This window comes from Lactuca serriola, chromosome 5 (genome assembly GCF_051521515.1).
Source record: "Lactuca serriola cultivar US96UC23 chromosome 5, Lser_US96UC23_V15, whole genome shotgun sequence".
NCBI classification, from domain to species: Eukaryota; Viridiplantae; Streptophyta; class Magnoliopsida; order Asterales; family Asteraceae; genus Lactuca; species Lactuca serriola.
The window spans coordinates 147,062,990-147,078,957 of record NC_136412.1 but is presented as its reverse complement, the minus strand read 5'-3'; the positions used below and the strand labels follow the sequence as shown (position 1 = coordinate 147,078,957).

General features: G+C 36.3%; 1 protein-coding gene across 1 annotated transcript; it reads left to right on the top strand.

Moving 5' to 3' along the window:
* Positions 1-1,439: 1,439 nt before the first annotated feature.
* Positions 1,440-4,979, top strand: LOC145053074 (uncharacterized). The gene is made up of 6 exons (XM_079001047.1): positions 1,440-1,765; positions 2,009-2,166; positions 2,267-2,339; positions 2,753-2,947; positions 3,162-3,255; positions 4,122-4,979. The coding sequence occupies exons 1-6, from the start codon at positions 1,637-1,639 to the stop codon at positions 4,829-4,831; spliced, it is 1,359 nt and encodes a 452-aa protein (XP_078857173.1). The 5' UTR covers positions 1,440-1,636; the 3' UTR covers positions 4,832-4,979.
* The last annotated feature ends 10,989 nt before the right edge of the window (positions 4,980-15,968 follow it).

Genomic DNA, 15,968 nt, shown 5'->3' with positions numbered 1-15,968 from the left:
TCTTCTAAAAAATCGTGTATCGGATCTTCAATACTACCAAAGAAGTATCCGCTTACACGATTGTGTGAGGAGTTTATTGATAATAATATTCCTAACTAATTTTAAAGTAATTAAACAATATAATAGATTTCACTTGTTCTGTTTTTAACTTAATTTCATTTAATTGTCTGTTAATCGTTAGCTATTCTATTTATTTTATTTTCTTTTAATGTTTTTTTTCATTCATATGTTGTTTATTTGGGTAAATTTGCTATTGTATAATGCATGGTAACAAATTACATAATGATGATATAAATGTAAGTAAAATTAATATTTTTCTGTTACATCGGTCAACCGTCCTCCAGACGAGTATAAAGCTAATTATTTCTAAAAGCACATCATTTTCATAATTTATTCCTATAAATCTTCATATCCTATTAAATAGTGACATGTGTAACATTTAATTCTCATTTAATGATATTTTAATATTTAATATGACATATGCCATTATTTAATATATACTAATAAAATAGTAGTCTTTTTGCCAAGTGTCATAATATTAGAACCCCTAATTAATATGATGCCACTTGTCATTCTATTAATTCTCTATTTTAAATTCATTAAACCTCCTAATTAATGTGATGGTATTTGTCAATCTATTTATTCTTTATTTTAAATTTTAAATTTTATATTATTATTTTCATTAGTTCACAAATAAAAAGAGTCTAATATATATGATAAATTATATCCACATATTTATTTGAATCAATAATTATAATTTTACATAACTAATAAAAAAATCTCTTAATTAATAATGTATTTAAAATTTTATATAAAATAATTGATTAATAATTTTGAATTTTTTACTATCAATATTTAATTAATTTTGTAACCGTGGTTTCCACGAGTTATAAACTAGTTAGGTATAATGATGTATATGAACAAAAGTAAAAAAAATATTTAATTTCTCTTCTCATAATTACATTTTTGAAACACGTCCTTTTGGTACAAAACTCAACATCTCACATGCTTATGACTTTGACTTCTTTCAATACTTTACCTAGTCTCATCTCATCTAAGCTTCTAGATTTTGTTGAATTCAAATCTTCGATTATGCTTGTTTAAGTATTTAACTATTTAACCCAAGTTTTGTTGGTTACATCTAACATGAATAATAGTAAGGTTTTATTTTAACACGTGAAAAAGAGGATTGTGTGTAAATTGTAAATTTGCAATACCCACTTTGGCTACCTTTTGGAGGTTTTGTTTCCTCACTAAACGTCGGCGCCATCGCTCCATATAGGATTGTAAAAGCAAAATCGGATTGCTGTAATGAGAACTGGGAAACAGCCATCGGGCCACGTTTCTTTTTCAACATAGAAAATTCTTCAATCACGTAAGCTCATTTCTTCTTCCTCTCCTGTCCCCTTGGTCGTCAATATTGAAGAAACTACTTTACTCCATTATCGAGACAAGTATATAAGAGTATTTTACATCGTATCATGGCTTTCATCCTCGATTAGTGTTCACATAAGATATCTAAATATCAAGAGATATTTTGCTCAATCTGTTCTAACCAGTTGCTACTGATTCTTTAATCGTATTTGGTGATATCCTTGTATATACTGTACACCAGCTATTTTTCTGTTTCAGCAACATGAATACTGAATCATCCTCGAGTACAAAATGGGTCTCTGATCAAAGTCCAGTTCATTCTGCTGTGGAGGACAAGCTTAGGCGCCTGTTGGTCGAATTAGGGAATGCTGGTAGAATACTTGGAATCCAGGTTTGTGCAAAAAGACGTTCATGCCCTCGTTGTTCTCTTTCTCTTCATTGAAAATAACCTTAGAAAGTTTGTATTGCTTGCCCATGTATGGTCACCCCCTGTAACAAACGCCACTTGATAGTTTATACGAGGGATATAAACTTTCAACTTGATGCTAATAAAATATATAGAAGCTTGATTTAGTCTTTTTTTTTCTTTTATCTGTCAATTGTAAGAGTAATGTACATGAATTATGTTTGTTAGGTTTGTGCATACAAAGAAGGGAAAGTGATCATTGATACTGCAGCTGGAGTCATGGGAAAAGATGACCCTCGTCCAGTTCAGCCCGATACCTTATTTCCTGTTTTTTCTGCCACTAAGGGTGTCACAGCAGGAATGATGCATTGGCTAGCCGATAAAGAGTATATTTGTCAAATTGTATATATTTAGCTCCCATGAAGGGATCTTGTATGGGATCCTGTCATGCAAGTAAATATTAACCAACATGCATATTCATCATAGGAAAATGAAGTTTGACGAGAATGTTGCAAAAATTTGGCCGGAGTTTGGTACAAATGGAAAAGATCATATAAAGGTTATCCCTATCTCCCAATGTTTATTTTCTCTAATTTTTAAACACCATCTTTATATATAATCTGATTTCACTAGAACAAACATTAGTGAAACGTCTCCAATGGTATCTTTAGAAACAAGCAAGGGTAAGAGAGTTTCCATTCCAATTTGGATTGGGCTCCTTGTGGGCATCAAGCTCTTATATCAGCCACGTGTGTACCCTAAACCATGAAAGATTATAGATCATAGGTTATGGTTTAGGGTTTCGGGTGGTTTTATCCCAACAACATTTGTTTTTGTATACGCATTTGTGAAACAAATTAGGTAAGATCCAGGGATGGTTTCTTTATGTGTTTTCCTTTTGTATTATATTTAATTTATAATGTTGCAATTTTATTTACATAAGTGTGACAGATTTCCTTTTTTTTCCCTCAGGTTCATCATATACTTAATCATACATCTGGTCTTCACAATGCTCTTTCTGACATATACCAAGAAGATCCTATGTTACTTTGTGATTGGGATGCGTGTATAAAACGAATTGCGAAGGTGGCTCCAGAAACCGAACCTGGTCGTGAACAGATATATCATTTTCTATCATATGGCTGGCTATGTGGTGGAATCATTGAGGTATCATTATGCATAATCTATTTTCTCTTTAGTAATATCTGTATTTGGTAAAAGCTTTGTAGGGCTATTTTGATTATGAGTATGAGATGGACATTTATGTCTTTTGCACATTGAGACCATGTATACCACCTTTCTGGTGTGACCAACAATTTATAGATTTGTTTTTCAATTTTTTTTGTTTTTCTCATTGATGTTTATGTTCTTAACGTTGCAGCATGCATCCGGGAAGAAATTCCAGGATATTCTTGAGGAAGCTTTTGTACGACCACTTAACGTGGAAGGCGAGTTTTATATAGGGATTCCTCCTGGTATGATTCATTAAATTATTTGACAACTCATTCCACAAGGACTTGTATTATACACACTAGGTGTGAGACCCATGTATTATGTAGGTTTATTTTAAACAAATTAAATATAAAATTTTAACAATTTGAAAAGTTTGAATTTAAAAGAAAAATGAGAAATTTTTTGAATTATTAAAATTAATGAGGCTTTAATGTATTGGATACATTACATATATAAACATTTCTAATAAATACCTTACATATATATTACTTTACATATTAAATGTGGAATTTTAATTTAATAAAATGAAAAATACAATAAAATGACAAATGGAAAATAGAAAATTTAAAAGTGTTAGAAAATGTCATGTGTCCAAATGAAGGAGAAGAGGACATGTGGCAAAAAAACTTTTATTTTCATTTATTATAGTAGATTTGTGCAAAAATAAAGGAAAAAAAAAATAATTTCAGCATTTTTTTCAATTAAGGCACTTAATTGCTTTAAGTAGCGATTAATTCATTGTACTTTTCCTTATAATGTAGAAAACCCACTTTCCCAGCTCTCCATTTTATTAATTATTCTTTTATGATTATTTACAGAGATAATTGAGTGGCCAAATCAAAAAATGTCAAATTTGGTTGGTTAAATTGATAAAATTTTAAAACTAAGTTGTGGGCTTTTTCTTATTATTTTTTTTTATTTTTCTTTCCTGTCTAAACCACCGGGGAAAGTGGTATTTTAGACAGGTAAAAAAATATATAATTATATGATTACTATAAGAAAAAAGTTAACTTGATTAAACCGATAAAATTTTAAAAATACAAATGTTTTTCTATATTTTATATGTGTGTCAGTTCGTAACAAAATTTGATATTTATTTGAAATCCAGGTGTAGAATCACGTATGGCAACTCTTACGTTAGATATAACTGAATTTACTAAGAATGCTGTTGCAACCGCTACCACCATGAAACAACCTTACGGCGACATGCCTTCCTCCCTCTCGCCGGAAATCCTTGCAAGCTTCATTCCCTTGTCCAATGCTCTCAATGTCCGTCGTGCCATACTACCGGCCGCCAACGGCCACTTCTCCGCTCGTGCATTGGCCCGCTATTATGCCACCCTCGTGGATGGCGGCACAGTCCCTCCACCCCACTCCTCCTCCCTCCCACTACTTGGAAGCCACCCCCACCACCCCACATTCCCCTCCAATAACCCGAAAGATTCCAACTCCGGTACCCACAACCAACATTCCAACCCTAAATTTTTTGACAATCCAAAATCTAAAATTCATGACGCATTCTTGGGAAGTGGAGATTATAAGGATTTAATCTCTTCGAATGGGAAATTTGGGCTCGGGTTTAAAAGGGTCACCGAAACCGAGGGCTCGGTATTTGGGTTCGGTCATGCGGGCTTCGGTGGGTCAACTGGATATTGCGATATAAACAACAGGTTTGCAATTAGTGTGACATTAAACCAGTTGTCTGGTGGGGTTTTGACCGGGGAGATAATCCGTTTTATTTGCTCAGAACTTGATCTTCCGGTACCTGAATATTATACGGTATCTCAGGAGTTCATCGACAAACTCGTGATCAATTAAAAAGGGTTTAAGCAAAATGTGCTCATATACATATTTGTATTAATTTTGAGGTAACCTTTATCATACATGTACGTTTACACAAACTTAGGTTGAATTTGTTTAATTAAGGGAGTATACATTTGTCGTAAGTGTGGAAAAAATAATTATCAAACCAATAGTTATCGGTTTCTTTGGTAAGTTTTGGGATGAGTCTGTGTTTATAATTATAAAACTTATGAAATTAGAAACATGTGGAAAATAATTATTTTGAAAAATGGATTACTATTATTATTATTATTATTATTTTGGAAAACCTCTAGAGAAACATGTGGAAAATACACCCTTAGTTATCTTAAAATAATTTTTTTGATACGTAAAAAGTTTTGTTAATTCTAACACTTTAGGTGTATCAAACGATAAAAAATGATGTGTATTTACATGCGTAATTTATTGGACAAATTAAATGAAATTGATATTTAATTTGTCATGTGTTAATTTTAATTTGCATCAACACTACATAAAGATACAGAAACCTGTTGTGGTTTTAAACTCAATCTAGATTGATCTAAAAAGCACAAAACAAAGTTATTCTATAACATCCCAAAATCCAGGCTAATTATTTTTTATTTCTAAAATAAAATAACATCCATTTTTAATAAAGTTACATCCTGGATAAATCATTTGTTTACAAACCATTATTCAGAAATCAATGTTAAAATGAAGACAATGCATAATCTCAAATCATAAGTTGTTGATGTGTGTGTACAGTCCCGTCTTTGCAATCTGATAAGTACCTGCAAAATATTTATTCCACAACTATAAGCACAAAGCTTAGTGAGTTCCCGAAATTACCACGTAAGAATCAACTAAAGGTTATCAATAAACTCTGGAGACTAACAGCGGTCCCAATGGGCTAACAACAAGCCCAGTGGATTAACAACACACATTACATGCTATTAACAACCCTAAGGACTATCAGCAGTCCCATGGACTTACAACAGTCCAGGAGTTATCAGCAACTCATTTCACATATAATAGAAATCAACAAATAAGACCCAACATATCGACATGCATATACTACCACATAAGCAAGTATAGTGAGAGGACTCGCCTCACGAATAGAAGCTACAAATACAGCAACTCTCAGACACAGGGTAGACAGGAGCAACAAGGTACCTAACAGCAGTAACGTCAAACCTCTCAGTCTACATTCTTAAAACCGTAGTTTGATCCAAAAAGTCAACCGCGATAAAAAGTCAACCATGGTTAAAAAGTCAATCTCAACCAATGGCCACGTCGTGACCACCTATAGACCATGTCGTGACTGAACTAGGACAAAATCATCGCGATTACTCTGTTCTCACAACGTGACATGCTATTCATCACGTCGTGAGATCTGTTCTGAACAGCTTTGGGCATTAAGCTCTTAACCCCTTAAGCCATTCCTTCAGAATTTCTAGGGGGTCTTCCTAAACTCTAAGGACCATAAAAATCATAGATTTTCATTCATGCATGTTCAATGCATGAATTGAACACTAACTAGGTCAATAAGAGGAAAAATGAGATCAAGACTCATGCTAGGAGTCTAAAACCAACACCAAATCTTAGATCTGAAACTTATACTAAAGAAAATGCCTTAATGATCCATAAAGTTGCCAACTTTATGGATCTCATGCATGCTAACCAACCCAACCATGAAAAGAGAAGCATAAATCTTAGATCTAGCATGCAATAGAGATAAAAACAAGAGATTTAGGACTTACAAACATCCTAAAGCACAGAAACATGATGAGGAAGGAACTTGCTTACCAAAAGTGATGCACCCAGGAGTCGTCTCCTTCTTCTAAGAACCAAAACCACAAAACAGCTCTTCAAGGTCATCAATAGAGGCTAAAATCGATTTTGGCAGGAAAGAGGTAATGGAGGCTGAGGGTTTGAAAACCCTAGCCTTATACTTCCCTTAAATAGGGCACCAAACACGAGATTAGGGTTGGCCTGCTCTCACGACGTGAACACCTATGTGTCACATCGTAATCCTTGAGAATGGATATGCGATTCATTCGAATGTCACGTCATGAGACACTCCCTCTCACATCGTGACTAGCTATAAATTGAGGTTTATAATTCTTAATTAATTTAAAATTTTTGAGGGATCAAGCACCTGCATTAGACGTTACAAATCTCCCCCACTTAAATTATATTTTGTCCTGGAAATCTATCCTTACAAATCATTCTGCAACAACCCTCCTCCGAATCCCTTCAAGGGACCTTCCAAGACCAATCACCTTTTGTTCGAGCCATCGCCACAACAAACGTCCAAAACTACGACTAAAATCCAAAGATTCCCAAAACCGGAGCATACGCCAAATCTAATCGGAGACTCCCCTAAGGTCAAAATCACACCCACTGATAGAGAATGAAGATCAACACATCAAAACCATCTGCTTTGAGAAGAGTTAGCTCCCACACTCATAACTTAACATCCACAAACATGTTTGTCTCCGCGACAGACAAGTCCTCCCTCAACCTCAACCATGCCAACCAAATCTCAAAGGTCTAATCCCCAAAGAAAACCATTCCCAACCTTGTACCGTCCCATTGGCAGTAGTAAATAGGAATCCACAAACCTCACTTACTTACATCAAATCAAGAAAGAACAAGCAAGAGGAAAATTAGTCGACACATCTCCCTAGTTCAAGAACCCTGCATCAAGCCATGAATATAAATAAGAGGAACAACAATGGTTCTGATCCTTCTGCCAAAAATCAGATGTCATGATTTAGGGTACTTAACTATAAACTCGGCCTATTGACAAGTCATAACTAATCATCTGCTCCCACAAGCGCAACCATGACCACTATCAAACTCATGTGACACTTAGTCTCATAAAACATCACAAGTGCACAATCATCTGCCAAAAGTCCCAAGGGTCTTTTAACCACTCGCACCACCGACCTCCTAGTATTCCCACCAACATACCACTACCCCTATGTCAGTCTAAACAACTATGGTTTATCAGCAACCATGAGATTATCAGAAGTCCTGAGGACTATCAGCAGTCATGGAGTTATCAGTAACTCAGAAAATACTCATAACAACCATCATCTACTAAGACTCATCTAGTCTAGTATGCATACATCTATGACATAGATAATAAGTAGAGAATTCACACGATACCTCATCATAAAACGAACATGGGTCTGACAGGAAGGATCACAACAATGAGCTGCCAACAAAATACCATGACTTTCCCAGTAAGTCAACACTCTACAACTGTCTAACTTAATATGTCTGTCACTGAGGCACCAGTGATGACACTATACTGCTCAACATCCATCACTGCCGTACGATTAACGAATCCACACCAAAGTCTCCATTACTCAACTGTCAACCTTATTTAAAATACTAAACTCCACGATGGATCACAACAAGCTGTGATACCATCCAACCATTAGGTAAGAAGTTCACGACTCCTCATCGTTCTTGTCGCCACCCAACCATAAATATGAGGACTACGGACCTGCATCCAACGGGCCCTAAGACATACTGCCCTTATCCATTGACTGTTGGAACCCAATCAACATCTCACTCATCATTCTGCTAAACACATAAACCATACCATTCTGAGGCACACACCTGCACACCACCAGAACAACCTACACAATCAACCTTTGATCTTAGCATGAAATAACAACATTTCACACCCTCACGAGGAAACACGACCCTCCCCAGGCTACAGTGTTCCTTATCAATAGAGGTCTTGCCCAAAAAGGAGACGTACCAATGAATCAAACGAAACAATGAACCTCAACCGCTACTGAACACATTCTTCTAATAACCATAATAAGATACCACACCTTGAAGAAGCTGAACATATCCCATTAAAGAGAAAAGACCAATAAAACCTCCAATCTCATAACCAAGAAATCGAGAGGACACCTTTCCCCGGGGCCAAGATACAAATTTTACTGAATTTGAATAAGGGTTGACTCTTACCCTTAGGTGATACTGCTTGAATTCTTCGAGTAATCTCAACCGTTACTGAAAAATGAAACAACCATCGATCGAAAATGGATCGGGAACAAAACCCGTGCGAAAATACTCTTATTGAACTCTAAAGCTACCCGAAACATTGATGGCTGTGCATTCTCAACTATATATAATCAACTGTACTATGAGCTAACCATGATCTTTAAAAATAATACACAATTAGAATGGTTTAAGCTCCTCCATCCAGGTCCATGGAGCTACCAAAAAGGAAATACTGACGACCACATGTTCCTATCTAATCAGATTCTCATTGCAAGGAGAATACATGCACCCTTGAAGATATAAACCTGACAATAACCTGCTATGCACTTAAACCTGACAATAACCAATCCTTATACTTTCTGCAACCATAGAGGATTCTGATGGATCCTTTCAACGAGAAAATTCTTAACCACGAGTACTTAGATGGTAAGCCACTATATTTCCCTCATGTAGCCTTAAATTATGAACTAAAATCGAACATCCCTAAGCTAGAAATTACTCTGACCCTTCGCAACAGAACCATAAAATCGGACTGACCAATGATTCCCCAAACAGAATACCTAGTCCTCCCCCACTTAGGGTTCGAACCATCATCGACTGATGTCTACAACACTAAAGCCTTAGACTGAATTAACCATGAACATAATCGACATGCCTCTTAGAATGCTTATTAAAACGCATGATAATACTTTGAAGAACAAATATCCTACTTTGATATGGAGACTTTAGATACCTTTCTCCCAGCATCGCCCATTAAACTTAACAAAATCAGTCAGAATACCATTGAATAGACTAAGCACATTCCGAATTGAACCTACACACATAATCCATTGGACTTGGAGAGTTGATCCACAACCTCTTCCTCATCTTGAAACTTCAAGAATCCTCTTTGGGCACTCAAAACATAGGTCTGAAAAACCCAACATAATTACTGAACTCTCTCGAGTCCTAAAACAGGAACCACTCGATGCGCAGCCCTCGGATACACCTGGCCTTCTAGGATGTACCATACAAATTCTACCTACTACATGGCCTTCACCTTTTACAGTGCATCATAAGAACTATCCATTATTAATCATCCATTCTCTTGTGTCACAAGGATGATTTACTACGAGCCAAAATTTATCTTCTTACAACAGAACTGATGAGGAGATCACCAATTCCTGTCTCAACCATCGACTGACCCACATCTAATCTCTCATTCCTCGAGCATGATAGGAAGGAAATCACTACCTCAATGTAGAAGGTAACATACATTACCATTGGCTGACCACTCAGCCAAAAGCTACAATTATTGAGTCGATCACCATATCAACTTCCTTCTTGAGTCCCGCAACTTAAATTGGTACTACTTCGAGCAAGGGTCCTTGATGTCTCTGAATCAACTAACCCTTACAAGTCTGCACCGAACAGACCCAAAATGCCACGAACACTAAAGCCTAAATGATTATCAGTCTCATTCTACACAACCATAGCTAACATGCCGACAACGATGGGTCGATTGCAATTAACGCTAGTGTTACACCACACTTCTTATCCTCCACTAGCATCTTAGAAACATTTTTGACCCTTCATGATCCCCATACAAATCTTGTGCTTTCAATAATATGGGGCCAATACTACCCTCCATATCTATCCGTATATGTCCCAAGAATTTTCTCAAAGTCCCTAAGTCACTGCACCAGATAACTATCAATCTCAAATACCCGTGCCACCATAGGCACATACTTGCTCTTATACCAAATTCTATCCCTCTAAGATTCTTCTCATGGATGAGTATGCACTAGAATGTTTTTATAGGAACTCCACCACTGCCAGGTGTATGCGCATACCCAAACGCTTAAAAAAGGCATCACCACCACCTAGATTCCCAACTCAGACTTCCTTATTCATTATTGCTCACGCCAACATGCTCTAACACTCCCTTGAGATCACTAGTAATATGCACCACCACCCTGCTATCAGCCACGAAAGAAACATCTATCAATGTCAACTAACTATCTTACAAATACAATTACATGCAGTAATATAACACCCAATTTTCCAGGTGCATTTCCTTTATATTTAAAGATTATTTAATTTTGCAAATGTTGGCTGTACGCGAAGCGTAGTTAACTGAGGTGCATAAGCTGTAACTCACTAACTTAGACGTGATACTTAATGGAGTACGCAAGGTGTACCCATGTTACACAGGGTGTACAAGGCATGGTGAAACCTAATTTTGGGGTCTTGGACCCTATTTATGTACCTTAATCTCATTGAGGCCCTTTTTAACTCCATCCTCCACCCTCTCCATCAGTCCTCTCGAAACCCTAATCTCATCTGTGAGAGTTTAAGGCCTTAGTTTGATTTTTGTGTGTTTTGTTAAGAAGGTAGTTCTTTGGAGAAGTATTGGAAAGCCTCAAGCTTGAAGATCCAGACTTTGTTGTTCATCATTCACCTCCAGGAGGTATGAAGCGTGAACCTTTATGCTTCATTTTGTTGGATCTTGAATTAGTTCATGGTTTATTATGCTTTTGTTCTCAAGACTTGGTTTTATAGAGTATGATCTACCTCGTGAGCATCATATTTTGTTGTATTTGAACCTGTGAAGTCATAATAATAGGAACTTGGACATTCCCATTCTTCCATGCATGAGATTTTAGACTTTAGAGAGTATTTTGGATCTAGAGCTTGAGTTTATGACCTATTAAGCCATTAAGAAGCTTAAAGTGGACGACTTTATCGGTTAAGACATTCCCTAGATGAAGATCTATTATTTGGATATTTAGTTTAAGGCTTTAATGACCTAATAAGAAAGTTGGTGAATCAGCAAGTTACGCAGGGCGTAAATCTGGCTACACAGGGTGTAGCCTTCTATTTTCCCGATTTCTAGAAGAGGCTCCTACGTAGGGCGTAGAGTTTGGAGTACGCCATGCACAGGTCAATAGGAGTTTGACAGTTGACTTTTTGACCGCTGACTTTTGGTCAATTGTGAGGATTAGGACACAGAAGGGGAAAATGGCCTTTTACCTAAATAAGGATTCATCATGGTATTATGGACTTATCAAGTTGGGATAATTAGCTTAATTATTTAGGGTTTGGTTTGATATGTGTAGTGTGAGGAGGTTCTTGTAGCAGCAACTCTGTTGTAAGATTTATCTATTATCGATTGAGGTGAGTCTCTTCACTATACTCGTAGGTTGAAGCCCCCAATGTCGGCCCACTGGATTATGTTTGTAGGTTGATAATTGGATTTGTCACACTTTATGATATGCTTGTATGTGCTTTTTATCTTTGTGACTCTTGGTGAGATAATTGTATGCTTAGACTCGAGGGTGAAATAGACATGTTTTGGTTGGAAAACACCGAAGGAGTTGAAATAGACTCGGGGGCTGAAATAGACCTGGTTTAGCTTCAAGTTTTTATGTATGTTTAGTATGGGGTATTTTTAGGGGAAATTCACTGGATGTTTTTCTTACAGTTTTACATTAATGGTTTTAGGTTTCTGGTTTGACATGGAAGGGCTCAACATGTTCACATTGCATCCACCAGCGTTTCACATTCTGTGATTTTGTTTTGTACTCTTATGATTATATGACATGTTTTACACTTTAATGGGATTTTATTAATGAATTAATGGTTGTTTGGAAAACTGAAAGAAAATTTTCCACTTATAATTTTTGGGACGTTACAAGTTGGTATAATTGCCTTGGTTTGAGGGATTCAGGTACGCTTTCAAGTGTGTCTGAACTCAAACTGAGGAATTGATAATTTTTTTGAACGAAAACAACTTTTCTAAAAAAATATTTCTAAAAATAAAATGAGTGTGATGCGTGAAATCGGTCAAGCTCATGTAAGTATTTTCCAAAATACCCAGACATGTGATATTATTATGATATGATTATATGAAAATTTCATGCTAGATGTAACATCCAAAAAAATACGGTCCAAAATTTTCATTTTAAATTAAAAATTTATAAAACCATTTGTCTAAAAATAATTATAATATCAACTCGTATCAAAACCAACGTATCAATAGTCAAAACATGTCATGATAAAACAACATCAGAGTGTAAATCCCAAAGATCTCATGTACGAAAATCTTGGTGTGATGCGCTGCAGTCATGCCAGCTCTTTTCCCTTAGAAAAAGAAGTACCTGAAACCAAAATTGTAAACTATAAACACAAAGCTTAATGAGTTCCCCTATCATACCACATACTATATAATAACATAATGCAAAGCATACCTGGGTGCTGGCCTCCCATTCGGTCTCTTTTAACCGGTAACTGCCTAGCATATCTGGGTGCTGGCCTACCCCTTCGGTCTCTTTCAACCGGTAACTGTCTATCATATTTGGATGCTGGCCTACCCCATCGGTCTCTTTCAACCGGTAACCGGGGACTATTTCACCCCTACTACTACCAAATAATACCCTAGAATATACATATAAATCACATACTACCTAGCATATCTGGGTGCTGGCCTCCCCTTCGGTCTCTTTCAACCGGTCACAGGGTCTATCCTACCCTTCCTACCACTATCACATAATAACATAACATACTAGCACATAAAACATAACAAATAGTGGCATACCAGAAAATTATCACAAAGACAATCATCTCAAATATAATCAAATACTAGTGGGCCAGCATTGATGCCTGCGACCCACTCCTACTTGAAGGTAACTCACCTCGATAACCGAGAATAACTGCAAGGACTCCTACTTTGAAATCAACCCCTCTCAGACTCCTACACATAAACATTTCCTTTAGTTATGCTTTCGTACTCATGACCCCTTAAGGGTCAACTTTGGTCAAAGTTAAAGTAAAAGTCAACATCCTGGTCAATGTCAACATCATGGTCAAAGTCAACATTCTGGTCAAAGTCAACATCCTGGTTGACTCAATTCGCCGAGTTGGTCCATCAACTCGTCGAGTTCCATGAATCATAAAACTTTGAAATCGCGATCCAACTCGTCGAGTTCTTTCATGAACTTGTCGAGTTCCTCCCTATAACAGAGTCGGGACTTTTCAACACAACTCGTCAATCCCTTCTTGAACTTGTCGAGTTCTTCAATCTTTAAAACCAAAATACCATGGCCAACTCGTTGAGTCATCTCCTAGACTTACTGAGTTTGCTTGATAAACAAAAAAGGCCGGGGGACCACGATCCAACTCACCGAGTTGGATCAACAACTCGTTGAGTTATCTTAGTCTAAATCCATTCATCCACGTCCAATCGAGTTCAATGCTTCGAAACCACAGATCTCATCCCCTAGGGCTGATATTGATGGGTTTTATACAAACAATCCTAAGTGTGCATGCAACCCTAGTTTGGATCTATGTTTTCACTATTAGATACACAACATTATGAACACAAGAATAAAAACCTAATGTGCATTGCTATTTTCGAAATTAACATATAAGGTTGGATTACATACCACTTGTTGTTATATTGCAATAACAACTTAAATCTTCAAATCCCAAGTCTTAAAAGCAAGCACCACAAGTGTAGTGCCTCTAATGGCTCACAAACACCACAAGCAATTGGAGAGGCTTAAGATAGAGGAGGGAGGAGATGGAATTCGTCCTTAGGACCTCTTAGGAGCATGTACACGAATTCTAAAGGCCTAGGGGTCTTTATATATGGTTTAGATTAGGGTTTCAGTCCTTATCCTTATCCAGTTGCTTGCCCACCAAGCAACCACAAGATAAGTCTTAAAAAACCCTTATCTACTTATCCTTGGATGATTTTAAGGATATCCTTATCCTTGAATTCATCCATCCTTTAACAAGGATAAATATTGCCCTATCTTGCAACTATCTTATAATTACAATTCAGCCCCTTTAGTTTAATTAATTACACTTGATCACAAAATTAATTCCTAATTAATTATTGACCAATATTAATTAAACAAATATGATTTTTCCTTTAATATATTATTCTTATAACATATTAATAAATCACAATAACCTCTCTCTCTATTTAATTTCTCCAGTCAAGTTGCTTTGGTGAAGGCAACCCAAAAGGACCATGCACAACCGAGTCAAGTACTTACCAAATATGGTTTTGGGCTTAGACACTAATCCAACAGTCTCCCACTTGGATAAGCCTAGTAACCACAAATGTAACGTGCAACCCGATTAGCAATCGTAGCTCTCAAAGACGCTGTCAAACTCTGATCTTATCAGTAACCTGTCCTCTAGATAAGGGATCGTACAGTCCTCTGTTATATATCATGCTGACAATTCTATGGAATGATTAGTCAAGCATTTAGGTTTCTCGATCTCCGATTTATTTGACATAGAACTTAATCGAACACATCAATTTAATTCTGACCGGGCCCGACACATAAGTCAAATGAAATCATCGAGCGGCCGAGATATCTCTTCTACCCTCTTAGGATAAAATTTACAGATAAACTTCGACTTATATGTATTTACTTATTCAATAATCAACTATACACAACAATGCGTTTTATAACATTGAGTTACCAATGCGTTTTCGCATTATCAATGCACAATCAATTAGCAAATAATAAACCATATATCTAGGTTTTAAGACTATATGATATTATCGTCTTGCGATCACCTCTTATATATCATATTCCATACGGTGATTCCAGCAAGCGCGGGTTTATTCCAATGCTCAATACCAGTTCATAAGCACTCATGAACGTCGCAACAACCCTTTGCTATGTCTAATACCATTTAGACAATCTACGCACCAATTCATGACAATCTTCATTCATATCTACTTCCAACACATGAACGATTGTGGACAATTTGAATAATTCGATTATTCCTAATAAACTCAATTATTCTGGAAGTCAAAATATGCAAAAATTGAAACAATAGTTAAACAATTAACATATGACAGTAGCTTTACTTATAAATAAAACTTCTTTATTTAATCATCAAATGTCAATTACATTTATCTATTACACATTTCTAAAACTATCTAATCTATGCTAATACCATCCTTCAGCCCAATACTCCTAACATGCTGCAAGTGCTTAACCCTACTCAGTCCCTTCGTAAGCGGATCTGCTGGGTTATCTTCTGATGATATCCTCTTCACTACGAGTTCTCCTTCTTCTACACGATGTCTGATGAAGTGATATTTTCTGTCGATATGTCGAGA